We start from the raw sequence: 20,165 nt of genomic DNA, 5'->3' as shown, positions 1-20,165 counted from the left end.
TAAAAACCAGCACTTAGCCAGCAACATTTATGCTGATTAACCTTTAAATGCTGATCAGTTAATATTATGTATGTCTCCAATTTTAACTTTATGTAACCATGTAATAACTACAAAATAAATCCTCCTGGTCAGTTTTGTGTCACTTGGCCAACACTGCCAAGGTACGGCAGCCGACAGGTTTTAGGGCTGCTCCCTAAGGTTACAAGGTTAAAGTGTTCTCCTCAACCTATGAAAGGATTTCGCACACTAAATTGCATCACTGCAGCACCTGAATAGATGTGGATGCACAGCGGGGTTCAGAGAGCAACACACGACACCCCACATCATAATCCACTGTGCCCTGTGCAAAACACCCAGGAGATGTATGAGCATACACAGTCCACAGAGCTTATGGCTCCAGGACAAGGATGAGAGTGATTTTTAACCTCTATCCTGTCCTGTAGAGTTATTTTAACCTGAGTCTGCAGAAGCAAGTATCCATAGTAAAGAGAAGTAGAGCAAAACAAAAACCTGAATGTCCACCAGGGATTTTTTCCCCCCCGACCAGAGCAATGATGGGGAATCCTCCAAGGAGATTACAGCCACATGCACTTCACTGCCTGCACAATTCTGACACACCATACCTTTTGAGCATTTTTTTCCTATTGCAGAATGTAAGAGAAGGTGGCAGCCTGCTATGATGTGCCAGGCTGTGGAAAGTCAACATGGAATTGTCAGGTGTGTGCTTTGTCTTGCTGTGACAAGGTTAGACCTCCTCACTCTCTTCCCCCACTGTCCCAAGCTTGCCTTCCCCTTTCTCATATTCTTGCCCTATATTGAGCATCCCCCAAAAAGACCATTTTCTCCACAAGTTTTACGGAGCTCCTGATTTCCATTTCTCAGTTGTACAATATTATTTCTTAAAAGCTCTTTCAGCTCTTTCAGCACACTCAGCTCCAAAGACAAGACAATTAGGAGAAAGACAAAATCCACTTCTCAGTCCAAGACGATAAGGAGAAAGAATCCACTTCTCAATCCAGCTCGTTTTTAAATGTATTTAAGTAAGCAGAAGGTGAGATTTTCAACAAGATCTCCTTGAAAACAGTGGGAGTATTCCTTTTAGCAGCATGGAAAGCAAAATGTTGAATTCTGGTATGGTCCTCTACTGCCACCAGGAGTAAGACAGCATCAAAAGCTGCAGGGCAGCAAAATATCCCTCAGCAGCTCCCTCAATGATTGCAATAAAATCAGTACCAAACAAGTGGGCCACTCACCCGAATTTGGTGGACAGAACACCTCCCATGACAGAGCCAGCAATGATGCCCACTCCAAAGCAAAAGCCCAGCTTCCCCAAAGTACCAGCACGTTGGGAAGGAGTGGTCATATCTGTAATAACCTTCTGAGCACCTGCAGGGGGGAAAAAACATCTTACCACAGGGTTTGAGCAGATGCCCCTGCAGTTCTCATGGTTTTATTGCTAAGCCATTAAGAGCTTTTTGTTTTTTTGGTTGGTTTTTTTTTTGTTTGTTTTTTTGTTTTTTTTTTTTTTTTCCCCAATTAAAACTGTTCTGGGCTGGTTTCTGGTTAGAGGCAATTTCCCCAGCTTTTAATTTTCATACTTTGCATGGAAGAGGGCTTCCAAATAAGCACTGTCAATCTCCTCTGGGAGCCCCATAGGCCATCCGTTTTGAACACAACAGCCCACCAGTCATGAGAAACAGAACCATTCAAACCACTCAAATAAACCACAAGTGACAGGAAGCATTATCAACGTGATTCGTCTTGCATGAGTTGCATGGACTTCTAGTAGCTGAAGTTTATGTCTTTCACATGAAAAATATAGGAAACATCAGCCAAAACGGAACAGCTAGGTGGGTAATGAAAGGTATTTTTGTAATAATGTTTAATTTTTACCAGTATGCTTATTTTACCAGGAGAAAGGGAAAAGCTTTTGTGTAAAATATCCTGGTTGCAAGAAGGCAGCTGAAAAGTCTGGGGTAACACTGCTGCCAGCAAGTGACTTGCACCCATGTCTGGATGATCAATTTCCTCAAGATTCTAGAGGAAGAGGGGCCTGGAACTCAGACTAATAAGCACTGCTTTCCTCAGGCAGTACATCTGCTGCTTCCTGTTCCCACCATTTCATCCCTGAGGACCATTACATGTTCCTCCTGCCTTCCTTCATGCTGTTGAACCTGTTGACTTCCCCTAAAACAAGCAAGAAGCAGGGGAATCGGGCAGGAAAAGCAATTTGGAAAGCTACTTATCCCTGAATGACCTTACCTGGTATCCCATGCATGAACACTCCTGGCAGCCTGGAGAGGAAGAGGAGGGGGATGTTGGTGGAGAGGGACATAAGTAGGAAGAAGATGCTTCCAGATGCACAGGAGAGAATTAAAGCAGCTCGGACACCAAATTGATCTGCAAACCTGGTACAGAAATGACACAAGGTTGTCAGTTTTCTATTTAGGTTAAAAAAAATAAAGAAAGAAAAAAAAAATTTCTCAAGAGTAAATCAATTTTGCTCCTATTTAAGGGGGAAAAACAACACTACAACTAAACACACTAACAACCACGAACCCCTCAAGCCCCAAAACACAAACAGGCAAAAACCCCTGTCAGATCAGGTTTTGATCCAGCTCCAACTCTTTGCTGTAATTCAACTCCAAAAAGCTTAAAAAGCTTAAGTTGGACAAAGTCTGAGAGCGCCACAGAAAGGGTTCTGAGCAACAGGGGCTAAGATGACCATAAAACAGGCCTTAGATAGAGTTTCTCATTGCCATTCCTTCTTCCTTCACTTTATTGAAGCTGCATATTACAGTTAGCAGATGAGTATTACCTTGCATAGTAATTAGTTGTATTTACACTAAGAGGAACAACCCCCTAAAAATGCCAGGGTTGTCTACAAACAGAGCTAAGCATAACTAATTCAAAGGTTTTGTGCTGAGGGAGAGGTACAGGTCAAAACTTGGCTGTTTACATGTAAGCCAGGGCAGTTTACATTTGCTGTTTGTAACCTAAAGACCAAAAATAATTACATTGTTGGTGTGGGGATTTTTTTGTTTTGTTACTTAAAAGTAAAGACAGTGCTTTATCTTTTCATGTCTATTTAAGAGCATCAAGCAAGAACATGAAAAACTAAGCCAAGAAAAACCTTCTCTCTTATCCCCTTTCTATTTTCTATTTAATCTGTCCCTATGCTGACATCAAAGCAGTCTCATGTCTAGAAAAATCCTTTCTATCTCAAACCTACATTGCAAATTTTGGCTTCAGCCTGGCAAAGGACACCTTCAGTCCCTGACAGATTCTGGTTTGCCATTTTCCGTCCCTTCAGCAGTGATTCCGGATATTAGTGAATGACATGCAGGGAGGAGAACCAGATTTCAGATGGCACCAGATCCAGGACAGAAATACTACTCAAGGTTTGTGTGTTAATAGGAAAAGCAATAAAAGTGAGCCCTTTGCACCATCTCCATTCTTAGAAATGCATTTTCTGCCAAGCAGTACTGTAGAATCAAATGTTGCTGTTATTTATTTGAAAATGTGTCCAAGGGCTGAGATTAGATCCCACACTCCACGTACCAGAGGATCCTGTAGAGCTCCCAATCTACATCAGCCAGAATGTAAATTTCCTGCAGGCAAACTGAAGCAGCACACACCAGCTCCCTATCCATTTATTAATTTGCTGATCAGTAGCAGGATCAAGAAGAGAAGTTACATTTTCTTGGTCCCATTTTAATCTTCTGTCACTGAATTACACATATCTTTCAGGGTTTTATTTTTCTGGTCTTTAGGAATGTATTCTCTCACCACTCAAATTTTTTAGGGCTATTTGCATTTCATTAGGAACAGGGTAAAGAGGCAGAAAACCCAAGTATTTTCCACTCTTTTCTAATTTTGATAGCTTGAGTTTATAGATATTCCCAAAAGATCCTTAGAAGTTCTTAAAGGTCTATGCAAGTCTAAATTTCAACATGGATGCAGATTCAGCTGATGAAATGACACAACCTTCACTTATTGTAATTGACAGCTCTCATCAATAAATACCCTCCTTTTTTTTTTTTTTTTTTTTTGTTTCCCAGTCACAAGACATTTCTAAAGTTACACATGGCTATAAAACATTTGCAGGATTAAGCTGTTAGGACCCAGGCTCTGAGGACTCCAGGGGTTTAAACCCATTCCCAGGATATTGTTACACTTAAATGTGTGTCATTAAAATGTAGCTAAGTTAATATAAAGGCTGCTTCTATGCTGCAGTATTTCTAATAATAGCATTTATTTTTCCCTTGCTCATTATGAAATCCTCAAACATTTTAACAGGACCACAAACCAGAATGAAATTATTTTTATGAAAGTGTAAAAATGCCTGGCCTTTTCCAGCTATGTAAAGGGTCATGAGAATCATTCTCACTTACCTTCCAAAAATGTAACCTCCCACAAGCTGGAGGACACCAAAGATGGTCTGGAGATAGCCAAACCCCACTGAATCCAAACCCAGGCTCTTTGCCAAGTACTAAAAATGGAAAAAAAAAAATCTCACAGAAAACAAATAAATGGAAAATAAGCATGCTATATTTATGAATAAATGTCTTAATATCTGTGTGGAGAGGATCACAGCTCCAAACAACCACTTCCTTCAGTTCCCCGCCCCTATAGACACTGGCAGCTTAATAAAGACCAAATGTGTCTATCCCACACCCTGAAGGATAGGGAGATGTGATCAAAACCATCAATTTTGCACCAGCTGACAAGTTTGTATCACCATTTACCTTTGCAGTTCAATACAGCTGAACATATTCAGCAACTGCTAAGGGGGATAAGGGAAGTTTTAAATGCCTTCCTGCCTCCAGACCCTGCACCTCCCAGTCACCCTCTGGGAGATAACTATGGAAAAGTTCTGGAGCTGTTGTTTAATCAAGCAAGCCAGAATCAATGAAAGTACAACATGAGCAAATAACTGCCTTTACTTGATGGTACACCCACAGCCTGAGCTTGCAAAAAGCACAGATGCACACCGTGAAGAGCCAATGGGCAGTTATTTCTGATTCATGTGTCTGTTGTGTCATGCTTTTGTTTTGCCTGGAGGTGCAGGGAGACCCTGTCTCTCTCTACAACTGCCTGAAAGGGATTGGTAGCCAGCTGGGGTCAGTCTCTTTTCTCAAGTAACTAGCAATAGGACAAGAGGAAACGACATCAAGCTGTGCCAGGGATGGTTTAGATTGGATATTGTGAAACATTCCTGCACTGAGAGGATTGTCAAACACTGGAACAGAGTGCCCAGGGAAGTGGTGGAACCACCATCGCTGAAGGTATCTTAAAAATGTGTAGATGTGGTGCTCAGGGACATGGTTTGGTGGTGGACTTGGCAGTGCTAGGTTGCTGATTGGATTCAATGACCTTAAGGGTCTTTTTCAACCAAAAGTCCTCACTGATTCTACAAAATCAGACAGAAGAGTCCAGTAAGTGAGAAGCAATGAATCCCACTGAGCTGGTTAATTACTCACTCAGAAAAACCCACCTTTGATCTGAAACCACTGCTTCCTGATAGCTGCTGGATGGGTCACTGTCAAACTCCATGCAAGAAGACACAAACTACACCAGCTTCACCCAGAGCCCTGGAAAGGGCTCTAGGTGCTACTGCAGCCCACGAAATAAAGCAGCTCTTATGGCCTCAGTGTACCCTGGACAGACACACAGCCTGCCTCTTAGGTAAGAATACCAAGTATTCCTTTCAGTTTCAAGGATATCTTGCCTGCTACAAACTATCTTCTGACTTTGCTGGAAAACTACAGAGCCTGGCATTGAAGGAAATGTGCTGTGGAGCAAGAGAACCCATACTCACGGGCATGACTGCTATCTGCATGAAGAGAAAGGTCAGGTCCAGGGCTGCAATCACGTAGGCAACACGGATCACTTGTCGCCTTTTGGCTTCTCCCCAGCAGCCACTCTCTCCCAGGGTCTCATTGCTCATTCCTGAGGCTTCTTCCTCACCTGCAGAGCTGGTTTTTGCATTCATAATGCTCACAGAACGGCTTGTTGCAGGACGGGCTGGAAAATGACACGAAGGCACTTGCTAGCTGCGAATGTGCAGCGTAGATAAGGGGCACAAGTTGTGTGCACAGTTCAAAGCTTACAGTGTGAAAGGCGCTGAGCCAGCATGCCATGGATTTAATGTTTCTTTCTTTCTTTTTTTTCCTCTTCCCTTTGCTTACTTGCTGGCAGGATCAAAGGTAACCGTGCATCAAACCACAAATCTGGTTCTTCAGGCTCACTGCCTCAAGTGCCATCACCACAAAAATCAGCTGGAGTGTCCCAGCAAAGTGAAAGTGAAAATTGCCCCAAACAAGAGCATGTGATAAGCTCTTCAACTCTTTTAACTACTTCACTTCCTTCACTTTTACTGCCCTGGGTGGCTCAGGAGAGATGACTGTTTTAACTCTTCATGAAAGACACTTTGCTTTTATTTTTGGAGGTTGCAAGTGAAGCTTACAGCAGAACAGCTATTTCCAATTCCAGTAGGTTTATACAGATCCTGGAACAAACAAAACTCTTGCATGTAGTCAGAGCCCCTCTCATCACCTTTTCCTGAGCCATTTTCCCTCCTTTCCAGGTGCTGTAAATTTATAGTAATTCTGAGCTAGCAAACATGTGACTCCACTCAAACTACAGATTACCAGCCAAGGTCAAAAACATTAAAAAAAAAAAAACCGTATTAAATCCATACAAATCATGAGGCTGACTGCCAACTGGGAAATGAAATAAATATGACTCATTTGGTCTTTGGGGGTTTTGTTGTTTGCTTGCTTGTTTACATAGGGTTTTTTTTTTTTGTCTGCTTGCTTATTTGCTTGGGGGTTTATTTATTTGTTTTCTTACTCATTGAAGCCTGGAAGTCTGGTTAAGGATTATCTTTTGAAGAGAAAAAGAAGGCAGAGATTCCAGTGCTCTGACTTTGCAGAATTATAGGACTTTTGGAAGGAGGGGAATGGGAGAGCTCATCCACCCTGCTGCTTGAACACCTCGGTGTAGCTGTGGCTTTTTCTAGGCAAGTTTTAAAAATCTCAAAGAAAAGAGATTTGCCCCTCTTCTAAGTATCTGGGAAATAAGTTATTCCTACTGTCCAATCTGAATTTCTTGTTCTGCAGCTTGACCATGTCACCCAGTCCCTCTAATTTAGTAACATCTCAGCTTAGAAACAGAGTCTTGACTCACCATAAAGGCTGACACAGACACATCAACACAGAGACATACACAGATGTCTGCTGGCTTGGAGCTGGAGTGGTTGTCAGAGCTCTAGGATTCCAACCAAGCCTAGGGAGAGTGACCTGTAAGATCTCTGGGCACACCTTTTTGTTCAACATGGCACCACTGAGCCCTGGGATTTGCTGAAGGCTGCCAGGCTCTATGTCCTGGCAAAGGAGGGGGAAGTCCAAAGGCTAAATCTTTCATCAGGGTTGGGTACCATATCACTGAAGATTACACAGAAACAACCCTTCACAAACTCAGAGCATGAGTGAAAAAAGCACCTTTAAAAATGACTTTCCTACAGCAATATTGGCAGTCAAGCAGATCCAACTCACAAGACCCCAGAATTTGTATTTGTTACTGAGGAAGGATGATTACCCAGCACGTATCTCAGCTTAGCAAAAGATCAGGGCTCAACATTTGGTTCATCTCAGAGCAAAACAATGGATTTGCCTGCACTTTGAACGTCCTTCAGCACAGTATCAACATCATCACTCCCTGGCTTGTGCTGGATAGGCACAATGTACAAATTACCATTGAATAGAAGAGTAAAATTAATGACAGAATTCTGTTTATGGGGGTTTCAAGACAACCAAAAAAGTGACTCATGCAAATGCAATGTACAACTGTGCTTACAGGAAACCTTGCTGCCTTGGACTTGAAAAGCATCAATCATTTGACTGGGGAGTTTGTCTCAGCAGCAACTGAAAACAGATCCCAGCAAGGCGACCAGGACAGCAAAGACTTGCAGATGCAGCCACTCTCCACCACATAGGAGCCTTGTCCTGCCAGGGCATGCAGTGCTGACAGCTAGCCAGACACATGCTCTCCCTTGGATTTGGCTTCTTTTTACTGGCATTCACAAGGGAAGTGGAGTAAAAAACCACAGAGTTTAATTTCCAGCCTCTGGGGTTAAAGGCACAGGTCTAAAAAACAGGAAGATAAGTGTGGTGCCTGGTGTGGAGGTGTCCATGGAGAATAAGCTGTGATCATCAGCTCCTGTACACCCCCACCCCTGGATGGTTTAGCACCCAAGACTGCTCCTTAGCAGCCCAGATCAGGCTGCAAGTAAGAAAGTGCCCTGGGCCCAACTTGGTGATCCTCCTCTAGCAGTCGTGTCCTTGGGCAGGATCATTTCTCTCCCCATCCAGCACTTTGACCCACACAGGACAAAGGCAAGAAGGTGGCAGTTTTAAGCCATCTTTACGAGCCAATGGCCAGGTCATGTCCACGCTGCCCTGGCCCCAAGGATGCAGGGATGAGCTGTATTCTCCAAACCTGGCCAAGATGTTGGCAGCCTCAAACCATCTCAATATCCTCTTACAAGGTCTTCTGTGCAGGAAGTTGGGTTTTCCTGACTTTCAGCCCCTGATTTTTAGAATCTTGTCCCATTAATCCATTGGCCTAAGGGCTAAATGTAGCAGCAGGAACACTGATGGGAATACAGCCACTGTGATTGACACAAGACAAATTCTTCTCCTCCTCTGAGTGAGAGGTCTGACTGAAAATGTCTGCAGGAGCCTAAGTGTGGTAGAGATTAACCGTGTTCCCAGCTATGCCCCACTGAACACCACGTTTGCAGCATGCAGCTCAGGGCCAGCTCATTTATACCTGTAGTGATAATGCCCCACTAATGACAGATGGCATAAGCTGGCACTGCTCTTTTATCTAAAGGCTCCTTCTGGCTCAGTTATAGACTACACCATGGGTAGCACTCAGTCACTAACAATTATTTTTAATTTAGTTTTGAATTAATTATTTTTAATTTAATTTTAAAGTTAATTTTAAAACTGGGGAGGAACAGGTTATGAAGAGGAAATGAGTTTTCTTGGGTAGGATAAATAAACTTTGAATAGACACATATTTCAGGGAGACTACCATGAAAATAAGCAAGGAGATAAATATCTTGTGGTAAAATTGCAGATTAGTCCATTAGCTATGCATTAAGCCTTGACACTTATTCTCAGCAATTTTGGAGTATTTATAGTTGCCTTCCTGGTGTGTCTTTCCTGAGGCCTATTTATCTGGTGATCTCTGAAAAAAATTGGAAACCTGAGAACATCTTTTAAAAAATCATAAAGGCTCACTGTTTATGTTACTTGGGCAGAAATCTTTTCTTAAATTGCTGGAATGAGAAGCAAGGCTAGCACATGCATAGGGAAGGGAAATCCACCCACATCAATACCAGAAGTTGAAAATGTTGGTTGGAAAACAATGAACTGGGGGGAAATAAATCTCAAATCCTTCTCTGAACTTGTTTTTTTTTTTTTTTTTTTTTTTTTTTTTTTTCACAGAGGAAGCTTAATATGATCTAGAGGAACATGAGGTACCCTGGGTGGGAGCCTGCAGAGGGTCAAACCAAGTTTTCAGCCCCAAAGGAGCCTTGAAGTAGGATGAAAATGCAGATATAATTCCCAGCAATGAAGGGCATCTCTCAGGCCTCAATCCTCTATGAATTTGAACTGGCCAGTGTCTTCAGCTATGCAAAAAAATCAGAAATGGGATGAGGCAAATCCTGCTCCAACACAGATAAGTCACAAATCCTTGCCCTTGTGGGTATGCATGCATACCCATGGCAAGCATGACAGCTGGCTGGGAATGCCAGGGAGGGAATCACTGCCTCTTGCTGTCAGCAAAACTTTCATTTCTCCTTGCAAAGAGAAGCAGCATCTCTGTGTGCTGTGTACTGTGGGTGCCAGGAGAGACATGAAGTGAGAGATGAATCATTATGAACCTCATCTCCCCTCATCTCCCTGCCCAAGAAGCAGCAGAGAAAACCCTTCCTGTCTTTGGAAGAGCATTGAGAGGCCACCAACCAAAACCAGTGAGGCAGGCAGACATTCAGACACGGAGGGACATAACAACCCTTCACGGAGACACAGTCCTCAGGGAGCCATTGTCCTGGGCATGTTTCTTAAACTCTGTAATATGAGAAAGGAAATGGAAGAATTATCTCGAAGCGATTCCTCAACAGTGGGAATGCTGAATGGCTGTAATGAGGGAAACTGCTCAACACCAGCCATGGTCGGTGGGAGCCATCAAATCTGCAGGATCTGGCCTGATCCCTCTCTTTCCCCGACCTCAAGACTAAAGGAACAGGCCTCATTTGTATTCTGGTGAAAGATTTATACAGTTAAGCAAATAAGAGCATAGATGGCCTGGTATTGCCAAAATTATATCCCAAGTTTGTTGACTGATTTATTCCTTTGTCTAATTGTGTCCATGAATAAAGCAGCTCGCTAATGAATGGAAAAAGACTCCACATGGCCAGCAAAAAAAAAAAAAAAAAAAGCAGCCATGTTTAGTTTACAAAATAGCACAGTCTTCAGGGATTTTCATAAAAACTGCAGAGACAGTCCAAATCGACAATGAAATCAGATTCCTGGTAGCTGCTGAGCTCTTTGGCTTTTTCTATGTGTGTATTAAATTGCAAAAAGCAATTATTTATAATTTGTTTTTATAAAAATGCTGGTGCACTTATTATGTCTGGCAAATTATTTTGTGAAATGGAAAAGGCTATTGTTCATTCTCTTGGTAAAGTCTTTGTTACTTAGCATATTAAACTGCAAATCACATTTCATCTGAAAGGTCCCTTCCAACCCAAAGCATTCTATGATTCTATGAAATATGGCTGGTTATTATTAACTTTTTAATAGTAACCCCCCAAAGCTCCAACTAATACTGAAGCCTCATTTGGTGCCCTGTTAACACAAAAAGAGGTTGAGACTCAGATGAGGGAAAAGCATTAAATCCTCCTTGTCTTGCAGATGGGACTCTAACAGACAGAGGGGTTTAATGACTTCCCTGAAAACAGAGGAAGTCTGTGGAAGAGGCTGGAGTCACATTCAGTCATTCTTTGGATGCCAGTTCCCTTGTTTAACCACAGGGCAGTTTCTTCTCTCTAATATTCTGGAAAAATTAAAATAAAAGAGAACATTTATGAATACTGGAATTTGACAACAAAGCATGCAGATGAGACAGAGACTGTGTCAATTGTAAAGGAGTTTTGGAAAAATCCTGTGGCCTGAATTCAGGAGAGTTACACCAAAAATGACATGACCAAATAGGAAGAAAAACTCAGTTCTTCGTACCCATCCAGTCTCCTGGGCTCCAGCAGGACCTCACTGGGGCAGGAGCCTCCTATGCCTGCTCACACTGAGTGGCACCTTGTGTAGGATGATTTCAGCTCAGCCTGAGGACTCACCTCTGGATCATCTCCCAGGTGTGGCCATGGCTGTGGCCCTCCCTACCCAGAATCTCTCCCATTCAAAGAGAAACCCCTCAAGTTTCAATGAGCTGCTGTCACGCCGTGCAGGAGAGCTGCTGGGCTGCTTCTCCTTCAAGCAGGGACGTCAAAAACCAGCAAAATGTCTCCAGTCATGCTAGAACACTCAAGAATCAGCAAGTAAAAGATGACCCTTAGTGAAAGCCCAGGTCTGCTGCACGGCCTCTCTGCTGGGCAAGCGGTCTCCTCTAGACCTGACATTGTTCTTCCACAAGCCACGCTTGTTTCCAGCAAGCCTGACCTGTCCATCTCTGGAGGAAAATGTGATTGAAGGACTGGTTGTTCCATCAGCTGCTGAGCAGGGTCCAGGCAAAACTCCACACACTAATAAAGTGTGGTGACAACCCAGAATCAATGGATGCTTCTGCTGCCTCTGCGGCTGTGTCTTCAGCTTCCTGGCATGTTGGCATACCCACTCTTCAGACAACTCGCTGCTGGATAATGGATGAAGCCATGGGCTCCAAGATACACACAGTGCATTGGGAGTCCGAGGTTCATAGCCAAAGAATATTCTAGAAGTGACAAATCCGGATGCACACACAAATGGAGCCTCATACTTTGCCTGCAATGTACAATATTTCATTCAGCTGGTATTACACAGCCACCTTCTGGAATCGCAGCAATGTCTGGAATGCAAAAGCTGTTTATCATTTAAATAACATTTATGCCATTATAATTTATATGAGAATTGTGACTGATTGGGGCTGTATGGAGTTTCTTGTTGTGGTTTGCTGTAGGAATGCTGCAGATTTCCTCTGCACACATAACATTCTGCACACAATAGAAGTCCCAGACATTTTCAACTAGTCTCAAGCCTTCTGCCTTTACCAAAACATTTTCCTGTGTCAGAATCAAACAATTGCCTGATTTATAAATCTCAAGCATTCAGGAGACCACCAGCAACACAATGTAACAAGAATCTCTCTGTCATTCAGCCTTCCAACAAAGCTATACACAGCACAAACAAAACACGGGTGTGTATCCAGTGTTCCTGCAAGTGCACATTTCTGCATAGAGCAAGTAGGAAAGGGCAAAGCATGTGTCTGTAAAACCTTGCAGATCCCAGAGACAGCTCCCCTGCATAGAAGGGGGTCTGTGCTACATGCTGAGACAAATCCTTACTAGTTCAGGGCCAGGGGAGACATTTCCTCTCCCAGTCTTGCACAGAACCAACATGCCATGAGTGGGAAGAGGACAGCTGGCCCCATGGCTCCACCCCCTACATCAGTGGGGGATAAACCTATGTTGTAGATATTTGCTGCCCATGGCTGGAAGAGAGCAAAGATATCCAGAGTCATGCAGGCTGGATTTATTAGCAGCTCAAAAATGGTGAAATGTGCAAACATGGCTTCACAGCCCCTGATCTAGCTGGGCTCTAAATGACTTACAAAGCCTCCTCCAAGGTTCTTATTCTTCTCCCTCTAAGTAAAACACCTCATTTCAGATGAAGGCTTGAATGGTCTCGCAAAGTCAGAGCAAATCCTGGAGTTCACACTTTGCAAATTGGAGCAGAGCATGTACCTCTGTGTATCAGTCAACTCACCGGGAAAACCAACGTTTTTAAAGATCTAGAAGACACAAGCCCTTGGAGGTATCCTCTCTGCCAGCTAGGTCTGCACCCGCTGCATCAGCAATAAAGGCTGTAGCCACGGCTACTTGGGGAGAACAATTACAATCTTGATTTTAGTTAGAAATACAAGAAAAATGACAGTCCTACAAATGCTGGGTTTTTGGTTCAAACCACCAGAAGGCTTTGGAGATGCTTTATTGTTTCCTCCTGGTCTGCCCATCCAATCTCTGCTTGAATTTACCTGAGACAAAAAGAAATCAAATCGCCTTTGCTGGAAGTGGGAATTCCTCATGGACTCCTTGGCACTGAGATTGTAGGGGGAACCCACTAAGGCTCTTGAGTGGGATATGAGGAATCCTCACAGTGGTTTGGGGAAAAATTTCTAGCAAAACCAGTGTTGAACACTGAATACAACTCTATGAACAGATAGATGAGTGGAAAAGTTTAGAAGACACATCCCTAAGCTCAACCTACTCTATGATATAATTAAGTCCCACTTCAAATATATCTGAAATTTTGCTGTAAGAAGCCAGAATCTGTGTGGTATCATTTGATTCTCTTCTTTCCAGTTTCAACCTCTATAGGCACAGCCTTCCCTTGGAGCAAACGATGGGGATACATTTTTAACATGTTGCAGGTATGTCTGTCACAAGAAAACACCAAACCTCCTCAATTGTTCTCTCTTGAAAGCACATTTCCTGCAATAGTTCTTCAGAATTATTTTGGAACAACACCAGGACCTGTGAATTAAATTTATCTCTCTTTGTAAGGAATCAGAGCAGACTTTGTTCACTGTTAGGATCCAACCCTGGCATCAGGACATGAGGGTACACACAAATTTTCCAAGACAAAATCCCTAAGAGCTATTTATTTTTAAAAAGTATTTCAAAATAGTTTTTAAAGCTTGTCCATGAGATGATCACAGGCTCACAATGCTGAGATCAAGCAAGTTCTATAAATTTTTAGACTAGGTCTGTAAAACTGCCCCTGGTAGGGCACTGGGAAGTAATTCTCCAACTTCCAAACTTGACTGGGTGCTGAAGGCTCCTGTTAAAACTGACACCAATCTACTCAGCAGGTCTGCCCAGCCTCTCTCCTCATCACCTTCAAAACAATAAGGATTTATTCCTTTTATTTATCACCCAGTATTGCCAGGGGAGTAGTGGGTTATATATTTTCTAAGGCTTATCAATCAAATAGCCAAGTTCAGCCATCTCTGCACAGGTGAAGCAAATCCCACTGGAGGTGGGAAAAGCTGCAGGACTGCCAGGGCAGGTCAGAGACAAATCTTGCTTAATGGCTGTGGTGCATGAAAAGGCTCTAGATTAAAGTTACAGCCTGGTGGTTAAAAAATAAAGATTAAAAAAAAAAATAGCCATTCTTCCATCTGCAAAGCAAGTGCATTTGATCTAGAAAGCAATGAGATTCTGTAAACATAACACCTCCAGATGTATTTATTTCCTTCCAGAGCAAACACAACCATTTGGCCACTGTCAGCTTAAATGATTTCACCTGGTTTCTATTTTCTCTTTGAATACCAACGATGACCAGCTGACTCATTTTTACTTTGAGAGGTACAGGATCTGGATTACTTGGCTTTAGACTGAAACCATGACCCCAGTTTACTGGGAATTTTGCCTCTGATTTCCATGCTACCAGGATTTAACGTTCAAGTCTTTCATCCAGCTCCTCTTCTGCTATTACTGTTAGGAAAACATTTGTTTCAGACCCATTTGGTCATGAATATGCTTGAGAATGTGTCTCATGGTTCACACTAGAAGAATTTGTACCATGTCATTTCAAAATGCCCTCACGTGCACGCTCACTTAGTGGCCGTGAGATATCTGTTATCTTGCACAGCATCAGGGTGTGGTTTTAATTGCACCTTCATGGAATTAAAGTTTAATTGAGAATCAGGTACAAATTAATCTCTTTGTGCCTGATTCTCCTGTCCTAAGTCCAAAAGTCATCCTAGCTGAAACTGAGAGCTGGGCACCTGGAGCTCGTTGCCCTACACGCTTGTTTTAGCAATAACTCCTGAAAGAAGTTTCACAGCAGCTGCTAAGGGGAAACTTGAAAGGCTACAGCATAACCTGATGATTTTTCAACCTGGTCACAGCACAGGAAAAAACTTGACTTTCTCCTGGCCTCCACCATCTACCAAGGGACATTACAATCACATGTAATCAGAGTATTTAGTAACATTTCCAACCGTGACCAATAACAGGTCCTTCCAGCCTCTTGAGCTTTTGAAGAACTCAAGAACTGCCTCATTAAGAAATAGCTGTGTCAGTGGGTGTAATGCAAACCATTACAAAGCCTTTAGTCCAGTGCTACCTGGGGTCCTCCACCTCTTCTGCCCTGTTAGGAGACATGGAACTTGTTTTTCCTTCGGATCTGCAGGATGCTGAAGGCTAGTGGGATTTGTGCTGGGTGCTGTTGTGGATGGCACATACAAATCCTTTAATGCTGCCCCATGTATAACACAGGCTGAGCTCCCAGCAATGAGTCACAGCACTAATTGTTCTGCATTGTATAAATGTGCTCGTGGTGTGCTGCTGGATCCAGGTACAATTAACTCCTCACTCCATAGGAATACATACCTGATTGTGGGCATGGCAGGCCTATTATGGCTAAACTGCTATAAGATGAACGTGATGGAATCGCCCAAGGGAGTTCTTTGAACCCCTCCCTCTGCAGGTTCACCACTAGCTGGGTGATATTTGGTCCACAGTCAATCCTTGCAGCAAAATTAATGCTATGATTTTAGCAGAGAGATTATAAAGTGATTGCTTTCCAAGATTAAGAAAAAAATAAAAATTTACTGCTGTGTCTTCAGAAAGTTACTACCCTAAAAGCAAATTTAGAGCCGTAGGCAAGAAGATAAATTAATCAAAGAGTACAAAGAAGAAGCCGGGGGGTGAGGAGGGGGGAAAGATTCTCTCATCATACTGCGTCACTGCAGGATATCTCAACAGCCCATCGCATGGAATGGAGGGAGCAAGCCCTGAAGGAGAGGCAGATAAGAAGAGGGAATCCAGCCTGGAGTGCAAGAGAAGGAACAGCCAGATCCCACAGCACTGTACTGCTCTGCCAACCACTCATAGAGAGGGAACCTGCCGTATGAAAATGTAAAAGAAACAAAACTCCTGGGGCTCCTTGAGACATGCCAGGCCTCCATGAAGCCAGACAAGTGTCTCAAGGTTTGCATCCTGTACAACTGGATCTGCTTCTCTTGGATTGCCTGGGTTAGAGCTGCCATTGAGCTAAGGCACATCTGTCATATTTGAGAAGCGGCAATGACAGAACAAGGGGTAATGGTTTTAAACCAAAAGATTTAGGATAGATACTAGGAAGAAATTCTTTGCTGTGAGGGTGGTGAGACACTGGTACATTCTGCCCAGAGAAGCTGGGGATGCCCCATCGCTGGAAATATTCAAGGCCGGGTTGGATGGGGCTCTGAACAACCTATTCTAGTGATAGGTGTCCCTGGCCATGGCAGGGGGATTGGAACAAGATAACCTTTAATGTCTTTTGCAAAGCAAGCCATTCTATGTGTCTATGACAGCCAAGTTACACATCAACCCTAATTTCTCACAAAATAAAGTGAGTGAATTCATCTGTTTACAGATCTTGCCAAAGAATCGTACAAACTTGGAGCAACTTGAGAAATCTCTAGGATGGTTATTACAGCTACAATGTATTCGTTACTCTAGAAGCACTGTGCACACCGTATGGAATTAAAGTCGGCACTTTTCCAGAAGCTGCTCTCCCAACGCTGCCCAGGGTGGTCTGCAGGCTGGTGGCCTGGAGAGCAGTGTCCCCAGCGAACTGTGCCCTGAGAGCTCTCTGTGGGGAAGCAGAGCCTGACACCAGGTACAGCCCAGCCCGGAGCCCCCTTAGGCGGGGAACAGCCCCTCAAGTCCCCCGGGTCGCCCGCAGACACCCCCGGGGCTGGATGGCAGAAGAAGGCGCCGACAAGTTCGGGGTGCTCCGGGCTGCGGGCAGAGCCGGGCTGCCACCGCGGGGAAGGTGCGGCGGCGGCGGGGCGAGGCCGCGCTCCCCGGGGGCGAGCGGGGAACGCGGCGGGCGAGCGCCCGGCCGACATTAGAGGGCACCATTGCCCCGCGCATCGCCGCATCCCCGGCTCCGGGCCGCGGCCGGACAGGGGCTCGGGCTGGCGACGAGGGGCAGAGAGCGGCGGGACGGGGAGGGACGAGGTGCGGGCACGGCCCGAGCGCAAACGCGGCTCGCCCCCGTCGGTTTTCCGCCAGCGCCGCACGGACTGGGGCGAGCAAAACTTGAGTTCGTTTACTGTCCCTTCACACTGTTTTCAAGGTCTTCGTAGACAGCATTCTTTAGACAGCCTCCACTTCTCGAGTGTGTGTTGCCTTCATAGTCAGATTTCAAGGCGTCTCTAGGGCTTTGGGGAGCTTTTTTTCATACTCTTTAGGTTTTGTTCCCTCCAGGCACGTGCTGGGATCCATGTGAAGATGCCTCTGATGCACTTAGCGCTGCTCTTGAGCTTGCCTTGGAACCAGGCACCTACCCTCTGCAATAGCCCAGGCCATGAACGATCTCCTTCAGGACTAGACTACCAGCAGTAAAAAAACTGTTTACTTAAGAAACATGAAACCAAAAATAAAACCTGCGTAATGGCCCCTTCACCACTACCTCCCCCTACATAAAGTAGAAATAACCTATGAAAAGCTACTCCAAAAATAATATTACCGTGGATCAAGATGAAAGGCGAGGGGAATGTCAAAACAAGCAAAAGGCAAACCTCTAGTTTAATGCAAAGAGTGGCAGTGAACAGGACCTGTGAGCGTAGAGCATGACTTTGACAGCAATTACACCAACAGAAAAGCAGGGAATATAAATAAATGGAGCATTTAACTACTGCTAAAATATAACTACACAGACAGCAAGGAAAACAGAGCCACTTTCCTCAGGGATGTACTGCGAGCTCAAAATGCTGCTTGGTACCTGCCATTCTCAGCCTGCTTTCCCAGATAACAGCACAGCATCCTGCAAACGAGCCAGGCTCCCAGTCAGGATGAAGAGCCAGATGGCGAGTGGAGTTCATCTATTAAAACAACATGATGGCAAGAGCAAAAGAGGAGTGTGAAGAGAGAATGCAATGGCCCCTGGTGCACTGGCAGGTCCATCAATAGATTAGGCTAAATTCACTGCTACCTTTGTGCTACACTAATGATGCACAGCAGCTGGACAGCAAGGCTGGCTCTTCTTTTAACAACCAATAACAGAAGGAATAATAAAAAAATAATTAAAGCAAAGTAAATTAAATGAAGCATTTTTTCCTGCAATATTAGCTAATGCTTTTTTTTTTTTTTTTTTTTTTTTTTTTTTTTTTGAGAACACAACAAAAAGCAATTCAAACTGAATTAAAGCTGCCAGAATTTTTCCATGGTTCTGCTCAGATTTCCTTTATGCATTTTAACCCCTGAACTAGTGTGGTTTTTGCCCAGCTATCAAATATAATAATTTGACATTTTATGACCTTGTCAAGAAATAGAAAATTCTGAATCTATACCAGTTTGAATAATTTGATTTGTCACTTTGGTGGTAGAAAAGCCTCGATGAAGAGCTTGAGCAGTCTGTCCTAACTTGAACCTTAATTGTAATCAGTTTATTTAAGCAGGATTCCAAAGTACCAAGCAAAATTGCCACTGGTATAGATGCAAATTGCTTAGGATCACATGCTTAGTAAAAGAGAAGTGCAAAGGAGATAAAGTACCAATGTCTATTGGTCTGTGCCTCTGCTAAAGCAATTATGGAATATAACACGTTCTGAAATGAAGCAATCACATGTGGATCACACAACATTTGAAGAATCTTGAGTTAAACATTGCTGAGCGTAGATGATAACTGTGTACTAAAGGAAATGAGAAGAGAGCAAAGCACAAACCTCCCAGTCTCAGGGGCCCAGCAACAGGTCTGCTCGCCTGAGAGCATGCTGAGGACAACCCCTGCAGGAGAAGTTCACTCCAAGATTTGCCAAAAGACAGAGGAGCGCTTCTCCATGGCACCTCGTCATGGGGACTGTTTGCCTCTATACATAAGCATCTCACTAAACCCTCTCTTGTGAATAAGTTAACCTGGAGTTGCACAACGGCCAGCCCCATCAGAATGACAGCACCGAGAATCTCTCTTTTGTTACCTCCATAACTTCTTATCAAATCTCCTTGGTTACTCCTTGCTCAGTTTACAGTGCAAGGACCTCTCCTCCCCTATCTGCCAAGCCATCAGACTCAGCCCTGGCTCTGACAGTCAACCTGGACCCTTTCCAAACAGAAAGAGTCAAATGCAATAAACCTCCTGCAATTGCAATCCCTTTGCAATGATGCACAGGCCATAAAGGAGTTTGTTTTTCCCTCCCCTCACCCTTTTGAAACAGAGCAGCCTGCAGGAATACACACTAGTTAAAATCATTATTTTTCCTGACATAAGTAGATATGACTTAGATATTTTGAGCAAAAATGTTTCATTCTCATGGGGCATTGTTCTAACCATAGCAGTAATTACTCTGCTCAGTGTTCTGGAGCGGGAATTTCTAAAGAAGCTAATAGGCTTGGTGGTAGGAGCTCTTGGGTAAGCTTTTGTGGTTCATGTTAGGCAAACTGCTGGTTTAGAGGATCATAATCTACCCCTCTGGCCTGAGAGTTCACAGATCCACTAAATTAAAAACATCTTTCTGTGCATACAGTACTTCCTCCTCAAATGGGCTGGATACTCTCTATCTCCACACAAAAAAGAAAGACAGTGCTAGAACTTGTGAGCAGAAAGTGACCAGGACTGTCACTACCACCTTAAAACCTAAATGTATAGTGGGACAAAAAAAATCGAGCCAAAAGCATTAGGGAGCATTAACAGTGAGGAAGCTGAACTAAAAAAACAAGGGTAGTAATCTCAAACCTGAGCTGCTTTACCTTCCAGGTGAGCTGGAAGGTGAAGTGGCCTCACACAAGGCAACCCCTGAACGTTGAAACCGTCGTTCCTTGCCTCCTTCAAGCACTGTGTAAATATTGGCTAACCTCTGGAAAGGGTTTGGAAGGACAACAACGT

The 20,165-nt window shown here is 43.7% G+C and overlaps 1 protein-coding gene and 1 long non-coding RNA gene across 7 annotated transcripts in view; one reads left to right on the top strand and one right to left on the bottom strand.

Annotated features, from left to right (window-relative positions):
* SLC22A18 (solute carrier family 22 member 18) overlaps window positions 1-10,475 on the bottom strand; it is a 64,770-nt gene extending 54,295 nt beyond the window's left edge. Inside the window, exons 1-7 of one of the 6 annotated variants that reach the window (XM_068193979.1) lie at window positions 9,959-10,475; window positions 7,861-8,066; window positions 7,192-7,388; window positions 5,822-6,056; window positions 4,395-4,492; window positions 2,263-2,408; window positions 1,254-1,386 (exon numbers count right to left, since the gene is read on the bottom strand). In XM_068193979.1, the coding sequence (XP_068050080.1) occupies window positions 1,254-1,386; window positions 2,263-2,408; window positions 4,395-4,492; window positions 5,822-5,995 (551 nt within the window). In that variant the 5' untranslated portion in view covers window positions 5,996-6,056; window positions 7,192-7,388; window positions 7,861-8,066; window positions 9,959-10,475. Of the gene's footprint in view, window positions 1-1,253; window positions 1,387-2,262; window positions 2,409-4,394; window positions 4,493-5,821; window positions 6,057-6,113; window positions 7,162-7,191; window positions 7,698-7,860; window positions 8,067-9,958 lie in introns of those variants that run through there. The other 5 variants (XM_068193980.1, XM_068193978.1, XM_068193982.1 and 2 more) reach the window with 5 other exon arrangements.
* A 6,783-nt stretch (window positions 10,476-17,258) lies between these two features.
* On the top strand, window positions 17,259-18,386 carry LOC137476014 (uncharacterized). Its single transcript, XR_011000194.1, has 2 exons — window positions 17,259-17,459; window positions 17,549-18,386. It is a non-coding gene; the product is annotated as an uncharacterized lncRNA (long non-coding RNA).
* Window positions 18,387-20,165: the final 1,779 nt, after the last annotated feature.

This window comes from Anomalospiza imberbis, chromosome 6, assembly GCF_031753505.1.
Source record: "Anomalospiza imberbis isolate Cuckoo-Finch-1a 21T00152 chromosome 6, ASM3175350v1, whole genome shotgun sequence".
Classification (NCBI taxonomy): Eukaryota; Metazoa; Chordata; class Aves; order Passeriformes; family Viduidae; genus Anomalospiza; species Anomalospiza imberbis.
This window is presented reverse-complemented; position numbering and strand designations above follow the sequence as displayed.